The 12,485-nt window shown below is 44.7% G+C and overlaps 4 protein-coding genes across 4 annotated transcripts; 1 reads left to right on the top strand and 3 right to left on the bottom strand.

The window, feature by feature from the left end:
• Positions 1-159: 159 nt before the first annotated feature.
• LOC6536653 (chymotrypsin-2) lies at positions 160-1,181 on the bottom strand. The gene has a single exon (XM_002097189.4). It carries the CDS (start codon positions 1,135-1,137, stop codon positions 247-249), a length of 891 nt encoding a protein of 296 aa, XP_002097225.1. The 5' UTR covers positions 1,138-1,181; the 3' UTR covers positions 160-246.
• A 630-nt stretch (positions 1,182-1,811) lies between these two features.
• LOC6536652 (chymotrypsin-1) lies at positions 1,812-2,839 on the bottom strand. Its single transcript, XM_002097188.4, has 2 exons — positions 2,033-2,839; positions 1,812-1,971 (listed from the first exon to the last, which is right to left on the bottom strand). Exons 1-2 carry the CDS (start codon positions 2,752-2,754, stop codon positions 1,899-1,901), a joined length of 795 nt encoding a protein of 264 aa, XP_002097224.1. The 5' UTR covers positions 2,755-2,839; the 3' UTR covers positions 1,812-1,898.
• Positions 2,840-3,243: 404 nt separating this feature from the next.
• Positions 3,244-4,294, top strand: LOC6536651 (chymotrypsin-2). The gene is made up of 2 exons (XM_002097187.4): positions 3,244-4,055; positions 4,125-4,294. Exons 1-2 carry the CDS (start codon positions 3,279-3,281, stop codon positions 4,194-4,196), a joined length of 849 nt encoding a protein of 282 aa, XP_002097223.3. The 5' UTR covers positions 3,244-3,278; the 3' UTR covers positions 4,197-4,294.
• Positions 4,295-7,596: 3,302 nt separating this feature from the next.
• LOC6536650 lies at positions 7,597-8,421 on the bottom strand. Its single transcript, XM_002097186.4, has one exon. It carries the CDS (start codon positions 8,304-8,306, stop codon positions 7,695-7,697), a length of 612 nt encoding a protein of 203 aa, XP_002097222.1. The 5' UTR covers positions 8,307-8,421; the 3' UTR covers positions 7,597-7,694.
• Positions 8,422-12,485: the final 4,064 nt, after the last annotated feature.

Genomic DNA, 12,485 nt, shown 5'->3' with positions numbered 1-12,485 from the left:
GTTTACTTTTAAAAACGAATTCTAAAATTCAAGGGAAATTTTAGTTAGTGAAATTATAGATGCAAAAAAGCAATAAACATTGAGTAAATATTGAACAAACAATATGGGTAAACGCTTGGAAAAAGAAATCCATATTGCTGAAAAGGAACACTAGCTCGATTTTCTTATTCTTAATCCGCCACTAGCTTTTATTTCAACCAGTTGTCACAGTACATTCTTACCTCAATTCAATTTCGTATAGCTTGCTCAGCTTATTGTGTTCTGGGATGATAACAGGTTAGGATAGTTACTGGCGTAGCAGTGACAGTTGCTGCATGGTCCCGAGGTCATGCTCCTGATCCATTCCAGATAATAGTAGACGTTGGCGTGACTATCGGGAACTCCGAGGGCACAGGGGTAGCCCCAATTGACCAGGCCGTAGAGCACTCCATTGTGCGTCAGCGGACCGCCGGAGTCGCCGTGGCAGGCTCCCTGTCCACCAGCCGTCAGTGTGCAGATGTGGCAAGGACCGTTGGACGGATCGTCGTTCATGATCTCCTGGCAGGTCGAGTAGACCACATGCGTGAGATAGGCCTTTTGGAGTACATCGGGCGTATCGCCCCAGAGTTCCGTTGAGCCCCAGCCCGTGAGGAGCAACTGAGTCCCGTTTGCCAGCGGAGCTGTGGGCAGCTCAGCCGGTTGAGTGTACTCGTTGAACTTGATCGTATCGTTCAGCCGAATTAGGGCAATGTCATTGTGGTAGGCGGGACTGTTGTAGTTGCAGTGGATCCAGTGCTCCTCCACGAAGTACATGGCATCCGGCTTGGCCCACTCCACAGTTCCCGTGGCCACTCGCAGGTAGGAGGGGTTATAGCCATATACACAGTGGGCCGCCGTCAGGACATGGCGTTCGTCGATGATGCATCCGCCACATATGTGACCACCGTACATTCCCTGCAGCGATATCTGGTACTTGGCCTCGCCCAACTGCGCCTCCTCACCGTTGATTACGCGATTCTGGAAGTTGACTCCTTCCGCCTTCGCGATCCACTCCAGCTGCTCCTCACTGAGCTGTGCCAATCGCACGGCGTTGATGGGGCTAAGGCAACTACAGGCCAGGAGGATCACAAGGACCTGCACAACACCCAGTCGAACCATTTTGGTGGGTGCTTGACTTTCAGTGCGACAATTAAACCTGCATATGGGCTGTGATTTTTCTTTTATACTCGAACGTTTTATCGTAAGTCTCGGGGTTTTATCGTAAATCGGAATCAATGTTTTCGCCCATGTATCTATGCCATAAAGCCCGATATCGTAAAAAGATATAGACGCACACTGATTATCATTTTGTGACAGGGCAATCAATGTCACAAAATGTGAGGAATAATATCTAGAATGGTCACTTGGTGGATATTACCACTGGACTTTTAAAGAACGAGGGTTGCATCTATTACCACCTACACCATATATCTAATGGATTTATAAATTATCTTGTCATGGAACCACATGATTTTATATATCAAGATTCGAAAAGTAACCATTTACAGTTTTTATGCCTTTTCTACTTAAAGTTAGACACATTTGAATTTGATATACTTTTCAAGGCAATAAACTTTATTTTATATCTTCTGGAACAGCAACAAAATGTATGTATATCATTAGGTTTCATGGCATTTTCATCTGCAGAATTGAGTTGTATTTTATTCATTTTTCAGCCCTAGCATGACATTGCCCTATGCCATAACATGTTAGCAAACAGTTCCATAAAAGTGTTGATTGGCCATATAAAAGTAGGCAATGACCACATGAGTAAGGGGCTTGTGTTATCAGCGTTGTTTTAATCAATACATTTATTTCACATATTAATGCCAACATTCATCATTGTGTTACCAGTTAATCTCTATCCCTTATTATCTCCTTCAGGTAACGCGATTCTTGCATCCTGAGCGAGTCCTGCGGATCCAATCCTGATAGTAAACTGTGTTGGCATACCTGAAAGGATTGGCAATGCATAAATTCCCATCTTATAAGAGGTAGATGAACTTTATCTTACATATCGGGCATACCGACGGCACAGGCTCTTCCCCAGTTGACCAGGCCCACCAGTTTGCCCTCCCACATCAGTGGACCTCCGGAGTCTCCGGAGCAGGCTCCCTCACCTTCCCGGGTAAAGGTGCAAATGTGACCGACGTCGATGCCATCGTGGAAGTCCCACCTCTCCCTGCACTCCTCGTGCGCGATGATGGTAAGATTGATGGTTTGCAGATGCTGCACTGTGGGGAAGCTACTTTCCGGAGCACCCCATCCCGTCAAAGTGACCGTGGAACCCGCCGGAGGTTGCTCTCTGCTCAACTCAACGATCTGGGTGCGATCGTTGAATATAATCGACTCGTTGACATGGATCAACGCAATGTCATTGTTGTAGACATAGGGAATGTCGTACAAGCAATGGACCAGAGCCTCGTCCGGAAATAAAGTCTGTCCTGGCTCCAGGCGATCATTCGTGCCGACGATAATCCTCAGATCCTCGATGCTGAAGTCCAGTGCACAATGACCCGCGGTGAGGATCCACTGCTCGTTGAGAATGACTCCGCTGCAGATGTGGGTTTTCCAGGTGGTCTGGATGGACACCTGATAAGGAGCCACCCCGTCCTCCGCCTCCTGGCCACCCACAATTCGATTGTCCAAAAGTTTACGATCCAAACGCTTTCCGCGCGTGACGTCAATGGAAGTGCCCAGCAGAAGCAGCCAAATCAGTGACAAACGGACAGCCATCCCCTAAAGAATATTTCCGAGACGAGGGACAATGTCGGACAGCGCGAATTAATGACCGGCAATGGAAAATTGTATGACCCAACTGAGCGTTTTTATAGGCTCTCCATATAAACCCATTTAATCGCACTTCGGGAGTTTGCTCACTTGGGTTTTTCGCGGCCAACTGAGCACTGGCCAGCAATCTTTATGGCCATAAGCAGCCAGGTATCTTTACGGCTGCAAGGATAAAACGCAATCGGTAAAGGCGGAACGTCCAATTGGACCTGGTCGCTATAAACCCATGGACTAGTGTGACACGGCAAATCTCGGCACTGTATAAATGCACCGGTCGAACTAGCCAGTCAGCTCACAATGACCACGGCCACATTGCCGCATATGCCACTTATCGCCATGTCCAGACCCATAAACTTCCCATTATCCAAAATTCGACCAAACTGGCCGATAAGATCCGCCATATGAGGTGTAATTTTAAGGTGGTCCGCCTGTGGGCTTTTAGTTTCGATTGCACCGCGCATATACCAAGCATGAGGAATAAGTGGAACTTTACGGCGCTGCTGGGCTTGACTCTGCTGGCTCGTCAGGAGCCCACGGAAGCCATGAGGATGAGAGGAGAGCCACTTCCGGGTTTGGCCAACGTCGAGAGGCATCGCACAACCGAAGCTGTGCCCCAAGGTCGTGTGGCCGGGGGCACCACCGCAACCGAGGGCGATTGGCCCTGGATAGCCAGTATCCAAAATGTATACTCGTATCACCTGTGTGGAGGCCTCATACTCAACGAGTACTGGGTGCTCACAGCGGCCAGCTGCGTGGCGGGATTGAGGAAGTCCAACCTGCTGGTTGTGACTGGCACTTCGGATTGGTGGGATCTATATGCTGCATACTACAATGTGGACCAGATCCATGTGCACTGCAACTTCGACAAGCCGCTGTACCACAACGACATTGCCCTGCTGCACTTGTCGTCCAGCATCGAGTTCAACGATGTGACGAAGAACATAACCTTGGCGGACATCGATGAATTGGAAGAGGGGGACAAGTTGACCTTTGCTGGTTGGGGCAGCACAGAGGCCATGGGCACCTATGGTCGCTATCTCCAGGAGGCATCCGGCACATATCTGCCGGTGAACGAGTGCCGGGAGAAGTTGCAGAACCAGGATGATGTGGACCTAGGGCATGTGTGTGTCCAAATGGACGCCGGCAAGGGAGCCTGCCACGGGGACGCTGGTGGACCGCTGATCGATGAGCAGCAGCGTTTGGTGGGCATTGGCAATTGGGGTGTTCCTTGCGGACGTGGCTACCCGGTGAGTATTCCAATAATAAACATAGATCGGAGATTTATTTATGTATTTATTGGCCATTATTTCCACTAGGATGTGTATGCGCGCACTGCCTTCTACCACGATTGGATCCGCACCACCATGAATGGATGTACGATAGCCTAGACATTGGTCACCTCTTATCTGTGCACTTCGGGAAAGGCGATTTATCAGTTGGGCAAGGGATTTTTAATATGACAAATATATTTGAAAGCACTAATAAATATGATTTATTTATCTTTAATTTAAGCTTTAGTGTGGGGTATAAACAAAATATCTTTAAAAAATATAATTTTTTCCAAGATTACTATATAGTTCTGCTTTGTAGATCTTTAAATAAATCTTAATCTTAATACCCTTTGACACCTATTTGAATTTTAACAGGCATACTTAAGTTCTTCCTATTCATATTTTAATATTTACCTTTTCTAACTAAAAACTAAAAATTCAATCTTGGATTGGTCCCTTCAGAAGAAATAAGTATTAGTTCGATAAGATATTATTGCTAGATAGATATCTGTCGTCGCGGGAACGAAGTTGCCTTAAACGGCTACTCCGCCATGGATCCAGAAAGAAAGGGATAGACTAACTCGTGGTAGTACGCTCGTTTTATTCTGTAAGAATTAATGGTTATAAAAAATAGAACTATCTCTTGCTCACCGCATTGTGTCCTCCAGACTTTCGCACGTCAATAACAAAGCAAAGTTTTCCCGCCTAGTTTCAAACTAGCGACGCCGGTAAAACAGTGTGCCTGCACACATTTAGCTAACAAATCCTATCACATTTAAACTAGTTCACAACTTTCACTTTAAGATACTGACTATCGATTACAATGTTCGATCCGGGACATCTACCTTACGTAGTTATCGATTGCAAAAAGTTAAGGTCTTTAGTATGACCTCATGTATAAAATGCTCTTGCCTATCTGGTATTAAATGACCAGCCTGGTCCCACTGCGTAAAATTTTAAATTTTAAAGACCGTTATGGAAATTTCATTAATCGCTTAAGCGCTAAACTTGTTTGCTTAGCCTGTTGTTTTACGCTGAATGCGATAATGTACATGTTATATGCTAATTTCAACGACGACATGCATCAAATTGAACTTCTCTGCGAGTTTAGCCGACAAACAGCAAACAGGCGTTGCGCCATAGATTAATATTAAAGCGCATCGTTTATAAATATCCCCATTCGGCATATGGACATTTGTGTGTGCGCTTGTGAGCAGGAAGCCTCGCTGATTGCCAGCAATAAAATTTGAATGCGGAAATTTCATTGTTTACCCAAATCGATCATCATTAAAAGCATTGCTGTTGCCATTCCCGGTTGCCATTGCAAAAGTGCCAATTGCCCCGAATCCATGGCGTATACTTAACGTGGGCGATGCCAACCAGTGGGTGGGTCGGTGGTTAGATGCGGTGGCTCGACTTCTCGTAATGGGCCTGCAAACTCGGATGCCTGGGTAGGTAATTCAATTTTGTGCAAATGCTTGATTTGCCATTTAGCTGCGAGTCCCAATCCTGGTTCTTCGGCTTTGCCTACACAGCAAAAATATTCCCACGCACATATCATGTATTATTAATGCCTTGCCTTTGGGGGCAGCACCAGTGCAATGTGTTTAAATTAATTAACAGACACTCAATTAATTCGTGCGAGGAACAAATTGCAATAGCTTATACAGCTAAGAGTTATCTTCAGATTTTTATGTTCGTATTCTAGTGTAAATCTAGTTTGATAACATAATATAGTAATTTTTACCTGTTTGAGATTGATTCGCTTTTTTCCTTATTTGGAAAAAGAATTTTTCTCACTGTGCTTTTCCATTTCTGCGTTCACTTCGTCTTAGGCCTACTTCATCTGCTCCAAATCTTCCCATCGACGGCTCCTCAAGCACAGTTCACATAAGACTTTTGTCATTATATTGTTAATTTGTTTTAGTTGTTTTTTAATTTCCTTGGAGAGTCGCAACCTCGTAGAGACTAACAACATGCGTGAGGACTCGAGTGTAGAGTGGTGTGCTTGTTAGGATTGTGGCATGATGGGTGGGTGTTGTGGGTGTGTTGGGTGTGTTGGGTGTGCTGGATGCGGATGTGGATTTGTGTGGGTGTGCTAATGTACTGTGAGTGGATCTCTGGTAATAACGGCTAAAGTAAAATGCTGATAAAGTGGCGAATGTTTCGGAATGTGCGAGTGTTTGTGCGAGCGAGGATTCTGCTGCGTGGCTGCGATGACAGGCAAAAGCGAACACAAAACGTTCATTTCCCACATGCACCATTATTCGTTGAAACCCGTAAATTTCACCGAAAACGAACAGCAGCAGTCGTAGCAGCAGCATCAAACAGCAGCAGCAGCAGCAGTAGAAACAGCAGCAACGTGGCAGCACCAATCCAAGGAGCTGCTTAACACGAGAATAATGTTTAAAATGTTTATTATGTGTGCAAGTGACGCGAGCTCCTTGGCATCTTTCCCCCTCGGATGACAGGCTCAACCGACAGGCCGATACGCACACATAACTCTACACTGACAAAAAAAATGTGTACGGGCTTAGAAGTTTGACATTTTAAGGGAACCAGCAATCAAGCCTAAAGCTCCAAGCTGACTACAACTAGCTCAAGTAACAAAATTTAAAACTTTTTATAAATAATATATTTATTATAAGAACTAAGTATTAGGTATATTAAAAAAATGATCTTGTTTATTTCGTTATAATTAACAATAAGTATCAAAGAAAGCCCTGTATAATGATTTATATGGGTTTTAAGCCACATCTTTACTGAACATTACCATGTCGTCAACAAATTTGAAGGCCTGCAGCAGATCATGACATAAAACCGAATTTTTGTAATGAGCATTATGCTGCAAACCACTTTGCAAATTCATAAGCCCCTTATTTGAAACATTCTGCTGGGCCGACGTAAAATCCTTAATCATGCGAACATGAAATCAAATCCTGACTGCGTGTAACCGCTTTGCGTACGATATACTGGGTGTTTTGTCTCTCTGTGCGCAGCCATATGCACAGAATATATATGTATAAATGTGTGTGCTTGTGTGTGTGAGTGCGTCTGTCTGTGTGTATTTACATGTGGCAATGTTGATTTTCGTTGTGCCAGCGCCGGATGCGAAACAAGTAGTCCAAATAACCCGCAATAAGCTTTTGTCACGATTAACAAGGCTTACGCAAATGTGTGTCTCTGTGGTGGCAATGTGACTGCTCCTCCCTCACTCAAATTCCGAGTAACCCCCCCATGAAAACCCCTTTCCACGCCACTGTTTCCAGCATAATTACATGCACGCCATGCGCACGTGTGTGTGTGTGGGCGTGGGTGCGTGTGTGTTAGCCATATTTTAGATTAATGACGGCGTCGACTCGTATTAGGCAAATGAAGAAATCGACATCAACATGCGGTTGAGGAAAAGGTGAACCTGCCACCTTTCTTGGCCAAGTAATTGGGAAAATCATAAGCCTTATCGAAAATGAGAAAATCTGTTCACAAATGGATTTGCAGAAAGGATAGCTACATATGATTATCAGCGTTACAAAGTCCTTATTCCTTAAGCTTTGCATGAAGGAATCGAAAGTTCATTTAAAACTGCTTAAAAGTACAATAAACTGGTTAATGGTGTTAATTGGTTGCAGATTCCAAAACAGTTCGGCGGTCCACCAAGCGGACAATGGCGTCAAACACCAGGTCGGTAGCCGCTTTGCGATCGCCGTGGAGGAACATGTTTTCCAGATGATCGTAGAACGACTCAAGGCGACGATGCAGACGCTCTTTGGGCAGCAGCTGCTGGACCTTCGCATCCTCTTGGTAATTCGCATCGATCCCCAAGTCCTGCTTGCTGAAGATGGTTTCCGGCTCCTTCTCCAAACTCATCAGTCTGATCAGATGGCTGAGCATCGGAAATTGGTACTTTGTTTCGGGAATGTACTCCTGCATCTGTTTTATGAATCGCTCATCCAACACCACGGGGTTTCTTTTCCACGTTTGAGCGCGGCTCTTGGTGACTTCATTCTCCTTTTGCTTCATCAGCGAAAGCTCATGCAGTAGACGATAGTCATCGATCAGGGAACTCCTCTCCAGGCCCACGGAGGCCAGTTCCTCGTCGGTCAGCTGATCGATCCTGTAGAGACTCGACAGCTCCTCGTTGTTCATAGGGCAAATGCCGGCAAACTTTAATTTTCTCGATTTGGGATCGGAAGCGAAATTTGGCTTCGTACTCTGCTGCTCGGCCATTTTAGTGGTATGTTATATTATACTGATTTACGATACTCGATCTGGTTGTTGAGCTCAGATTTTTTCGACTTCTGATGTGCGAATGCTTGAGACTTGTGACTGATCTGTGGAGTTTTAAATCAGAGACAACTTAGTCTGAGAGTACGACTCAGGCGGATAAAAGTTTGTTCCTTGTACATACTTTTAATATGAAAAGCGTGGCTGGGAGGAGTCCACGATGATCCTGGGAATCTTGGATTGAGAATTAGGAAACTCAAGGAACTCGGCCCCATCCTGTGCGGTTTTCGCAGCACTTCCGCAACAAATTTGCCACAACAATAAGTGCATATCATTATGCTGATTTAAGTGGGCACCCCACATCCATACTCACACCCACAAGCACACCCACACAAACAGCTACCCATCCATAGCGAGTTATTGCCCGAGCACCTGACCTCACCACTACAGCGAAAGGAACCCAGCCCCCGAAAATCGCGCCCCCAAATGTGTGTGGTACACAGGAATCGCGGGTCTGGAGCAACGAGTTCTGGGCAACGGCGTGCATGCAAGTGGGTACATAAATCTTTGTTTAAAGACACATGCACAATGTAAGTTAAATTGGCAATAACGTGCTTTCTTTTATACGCCAAGCTCACAGCAACACATACTTACACATCTGAGCCCACAGGTGCGGTCAACCAAATAGCAATCGCAACTTTTGTCGCTTCAACTTGCTCAATTCAATGTCGAAACAGTTGATGTGGCTAACGAATCTTTAGATGCTTATACTTGTGGGTGTATAACTAAAAGTTTCTCTTTGAAGTGACAGATAGTTAGGAAATTGTCTTAATAACTACATATAAACTTAATTAAATCGGTTTATCAATCGCAGCAAACTTAAACTGGAACAGAATGAAATATACTCTTAGTGTCAAAACTTTCTTAGAAATTTTCTGGAAATTTGGGTTGCCTAGTTTCTAAGCAGCGTACATTATCAGCCGTGGAACATTATTATGGTGCATAAGAAAACATAATTAATTATTTATGTTTATATTACCCTGCCCTAAAACCCTTAAGTGTGCGCGCCAGTGGTGAGATAATAAAATGTTCATTTGCAGCGCTATTATATTTTTTCCCAAAACTGTAGCCACCCACCCCCCGCAGACACACACACTTTGCTGTACAACGTACACTCACCGACATGCATATATATGCAGATGTAGATGTGGCCGTATACATAACGGTAACGGAACCTTGTTTGCAAGGAAGTAACAACCTGTTTTCACCCCGTAGTTGGTGGGTATTCGTCGCGGACGAAGTGGGCGACGCCAACGTATCCTATGCCTCCGCCCACTCTGCTTTTTGTTGCTGTTATGCTTTAATTATGCCCTTGTCAAAAGGTGGGTCTGGGTCTCCGGCCCGGCATGACCGTAACTCTGGCGCCCCAGCTTCCCCATCTCCGTCTGCTCTCCTGCTCAATCCCCATGCTCTGGCTTTGTTCGAGCGGATATAAACTTACTATATGGTAGCGTGTGCGAAGGTTGTCCCATAAAATTCGGGAACACACATCATCGATTCCAAATACGAGGAAAACCTGCAGCATCATCAATGCAGAAAGGCGCTCCTCTTCGCATCCATTTGAGAACCGATTTTCCTTCCACCAGAGCTTTCATATTTCCATTCCCCCCCAAACCACCAAACCTGCTCTAAAAAAATGAGGAGAAAAGGAATAAAAAAAAGTGTATAAAAAACAAACTAAAAACCAACAAAAAAGTTCCGCTCGCTCGCCACTTGAGCTGCCATTAAAGTCGCTTTTGGGCGAGCGAAAACGGAAACACGATTTTCAGCTTTTCCAAGGCGACATGCAATCAGCGGTCGCAACTCGCTGTTGCATCCACTTGCTACTGCCAACCGAAAGTTTTGACTTTTAGATAGCCAGTAATCAGGGATCCCTCCACTTGGCACTCCGCACTCTCGGTCAAAAGTCAAATACGAATTCATTTGAATGTGATTGTTTCAATTGTCATAACGGGATTATCATGGCCAGCAAAAGTATTGCGCTCGTGCTTGGTAAGCATGCTGTAAGCATGAACTTAAGTAAATAACAACTTGTAATTCACTCCTAAATCGTAATTTAATTAAAGAGCTAACTTAACTTAACTTCTCATCTTGCAGTTGATCCTTAGAGAAAGCTTTGTAAGAAACCCATTTGCTGAACACATGTAAATATGAATGCTTTAAAGAAAACACCCGTCGTATGGAAGAAGGCGTGGAAAATACGCAAAAATCCAAATGAGCAGGGACACATGGAGGGATTTAAGTCGAAGTAGCTTGTAAGCTGATAAAAAACAATTTACAAGGTACTTTTGGTGCTGGCTGCAAATATGTTTGGACTGTCTTTTTGTTCTGGCTGTCACACCTAAGTGGTTTATAAGCGAACTTTTTTGTAAAACCATTTCGGTAATTGTGAAACTTTAGCGGCACAAAAGAGCGGCACGCCAAAGTTAATCCCCCCGAAAAATAAGCCCTCGTTTGGCTGTAATTCAAGTAAATTCCCGGAATTAATGAATCAACCCCCTTGTATGATGAACGACATCTATATTTAAATACGATATGCCACCCGTTTTGTCTTTCGGTGGCATGCCACGCAATCTTATCGGGGCAAGCGAGTGCTTATCTCATTAAATGCCAGGAGACGTCATTGAATCATTTTACAAATGGCTGAGTACATGTCGCATATGGACAGGGACACTATATGCCCCTATACAGGACTATATAGTCTAGGATTTGCACAAACACACACACACACACAGACACGGGACACACGCACACAGCGCAATTGCTGACAAATGAGATAATTTACACGCTGAAATGAAGCCCATAAAGGCTCATTTAAAATTCAGCGGCGTCTGGGGCATAATTTTTTTTCGCTGCTTTGCTTTTCTTTGGCCCCTTTTTCCATTTCCACTTTTCCACATTTCCACCGCCGCCATCCACCGATTCCCCCCGCGACTTAACTTTTTCCCGTTGTGTTTTGTGTTTAATGGTTCCTTGCCATGACATACGTGGCTGGATATTAAAAGTGGATGGATGGATGGGTGGGGGTCTGAAGGATGGAGGATGGAGGATGAAGGACGTAGGATGGAGGATGGTTCCGAGCTCGGAAGCTCGGCAAATAGCTCTGGGCCCCCAAAAAGCCAGAGAAGAGACACCGACGAGAGGCAGAATCTTTATTAGCATACGGCATAAAAATGTTTATTAAAGATGGAAGGAAAGCGAGGCAGTCGAACGGAAAGGCGGACAAACAGGGCGGAGGGGGAGGAGGGAAATAAATGAAAACTTTCCCCCCGCCGAATGTAAGAATCACAATTTAGTTTTCCCTTTTCCGGCTTTTTCCGTACGCGCCACGCCGACCGGCTTATTGTAAATCGAATTGAAGGTTTTTTGATTAAGCCCCGAAATAACTGGAGGGCGTTATGGCCCCTCCCGGCCACGCCCTCTTTTAGCTGTGGGCAAGTTTTGTCATTTGTTGAGTGTGTCTGTGTGTGTGTTATTTTTTTTATGATGTTCAACTTAATTTTATACAAATGACCTTAGGTCATATCACCATTTATATCCGTCAATCCCTTTTCGGTATAAGTTTTATATTTGGCTGTTTTCGTTTTATTCCCTTAGATTCGGCTGAGAGTCCTTAGCCTCTCGTCTTTCGTCCTTCGTCCTTCGTTTGTCTCTGTTGCTTTTAAGGGCATTTTTATGTTCGCTGGAAGCGGCAACTAACAGCCGAACGAGTCCTGAGCTGTCCTAAAAGCCTTTGGCCAAATATCTTCAAGAGACAGGAGCATCAGGAGCAGGAGCAGCAGCAGCAGGAGCAGCAGCAGCCGCAGGAGCAGAAGCGACAGCCACAACAACGGCAGTTGGATGGGTTGAAAGGATTCGACCAGCGAATCCCTAAATACACTAACGCAAGTCCTTCGATAATAGAATTTAGGGGAATTTCACGCAGACTTGCGGAGCACATTTGTCTTCAAAACAAACCACTTTACACGAGATATATGTGAGCGTAGATATGGGGATTCCCCTGCAAGGAGCTCTTGGCTTAATGCACATATGTAGAGAGATAGTAAATGTACCGAAATTCAGTTAAAATTTACATTTTATAAATTACTCTCAAGTGGAGAGCACCAACTGGCACATGTACCA

Source organism: Drosophila yakuba, chromosome 3R (assembly GCF_016746365.2).
Source record: "Drosophila yakuba strain Tai18E2 chromosome 3R, Prin_Dyak_Tai18E2_2.1, whole genome shotgun sequence".
Taxonomy (NCBI): domain Eukaryota; kingdom Metazoa; phylum Arthropoda; class Insecta; order Diptera; family Drosophilidae; genus Drosophila; species Drosophila yakuba.
The sequence above is the reverse complement of the archived record's forward strand: the minus strand, read 5'-3'. Positions and strand labels throughout refer to the sequence as shown.

Excerpts from the sequence above, each read along its gene's own strand:
- LOC6536651 (XM_002097187.4), top strand. The coding sequence starts at position 3,279 with ATGAGGAATAAGTGGAACTTTACGGCGCTGCTGGGCTTGACTCTGCTG. Across the intron at positions 4,056-4,124 it reads CTTGCGGACGTGGCTACCCG|GATGTGTATGCGCGCACTGC; the intron begins GTGAGTATTCCA and ends TATTTCCACTAG.
- LOC6536650 (XM_002097186.4), bottom strand. The coding sequence starts at position 8,306 with ATGGCCGAGCAGCAGAGTACGAAGCCAAATTTCGCTTCCGATCCCAAA.
- LOC6536653 (XM_002097189.4), bottom strand. The coding sequence starts at position 1,137 with ATGGTTCGACTGGGTGTTGTGCAGGTCCTTGTGATCCTCCTGGCCTGT.
- LOC6536652 (XM_002097188.4), bottom strand. The coding sequence starts at position 2,754 with ATGGCTGTCCGTTTGTCACTGATTTGGCTGCTTCTGCTGGGCACTTCC. Across the intron at positions 1,972-2,032 it reads GCCGTCGGTATGCCCGATAT|GTATGCCAACACAGTTTACT; the intron begins GTAAGATAAAGT and ends CAATCCTTTCAG.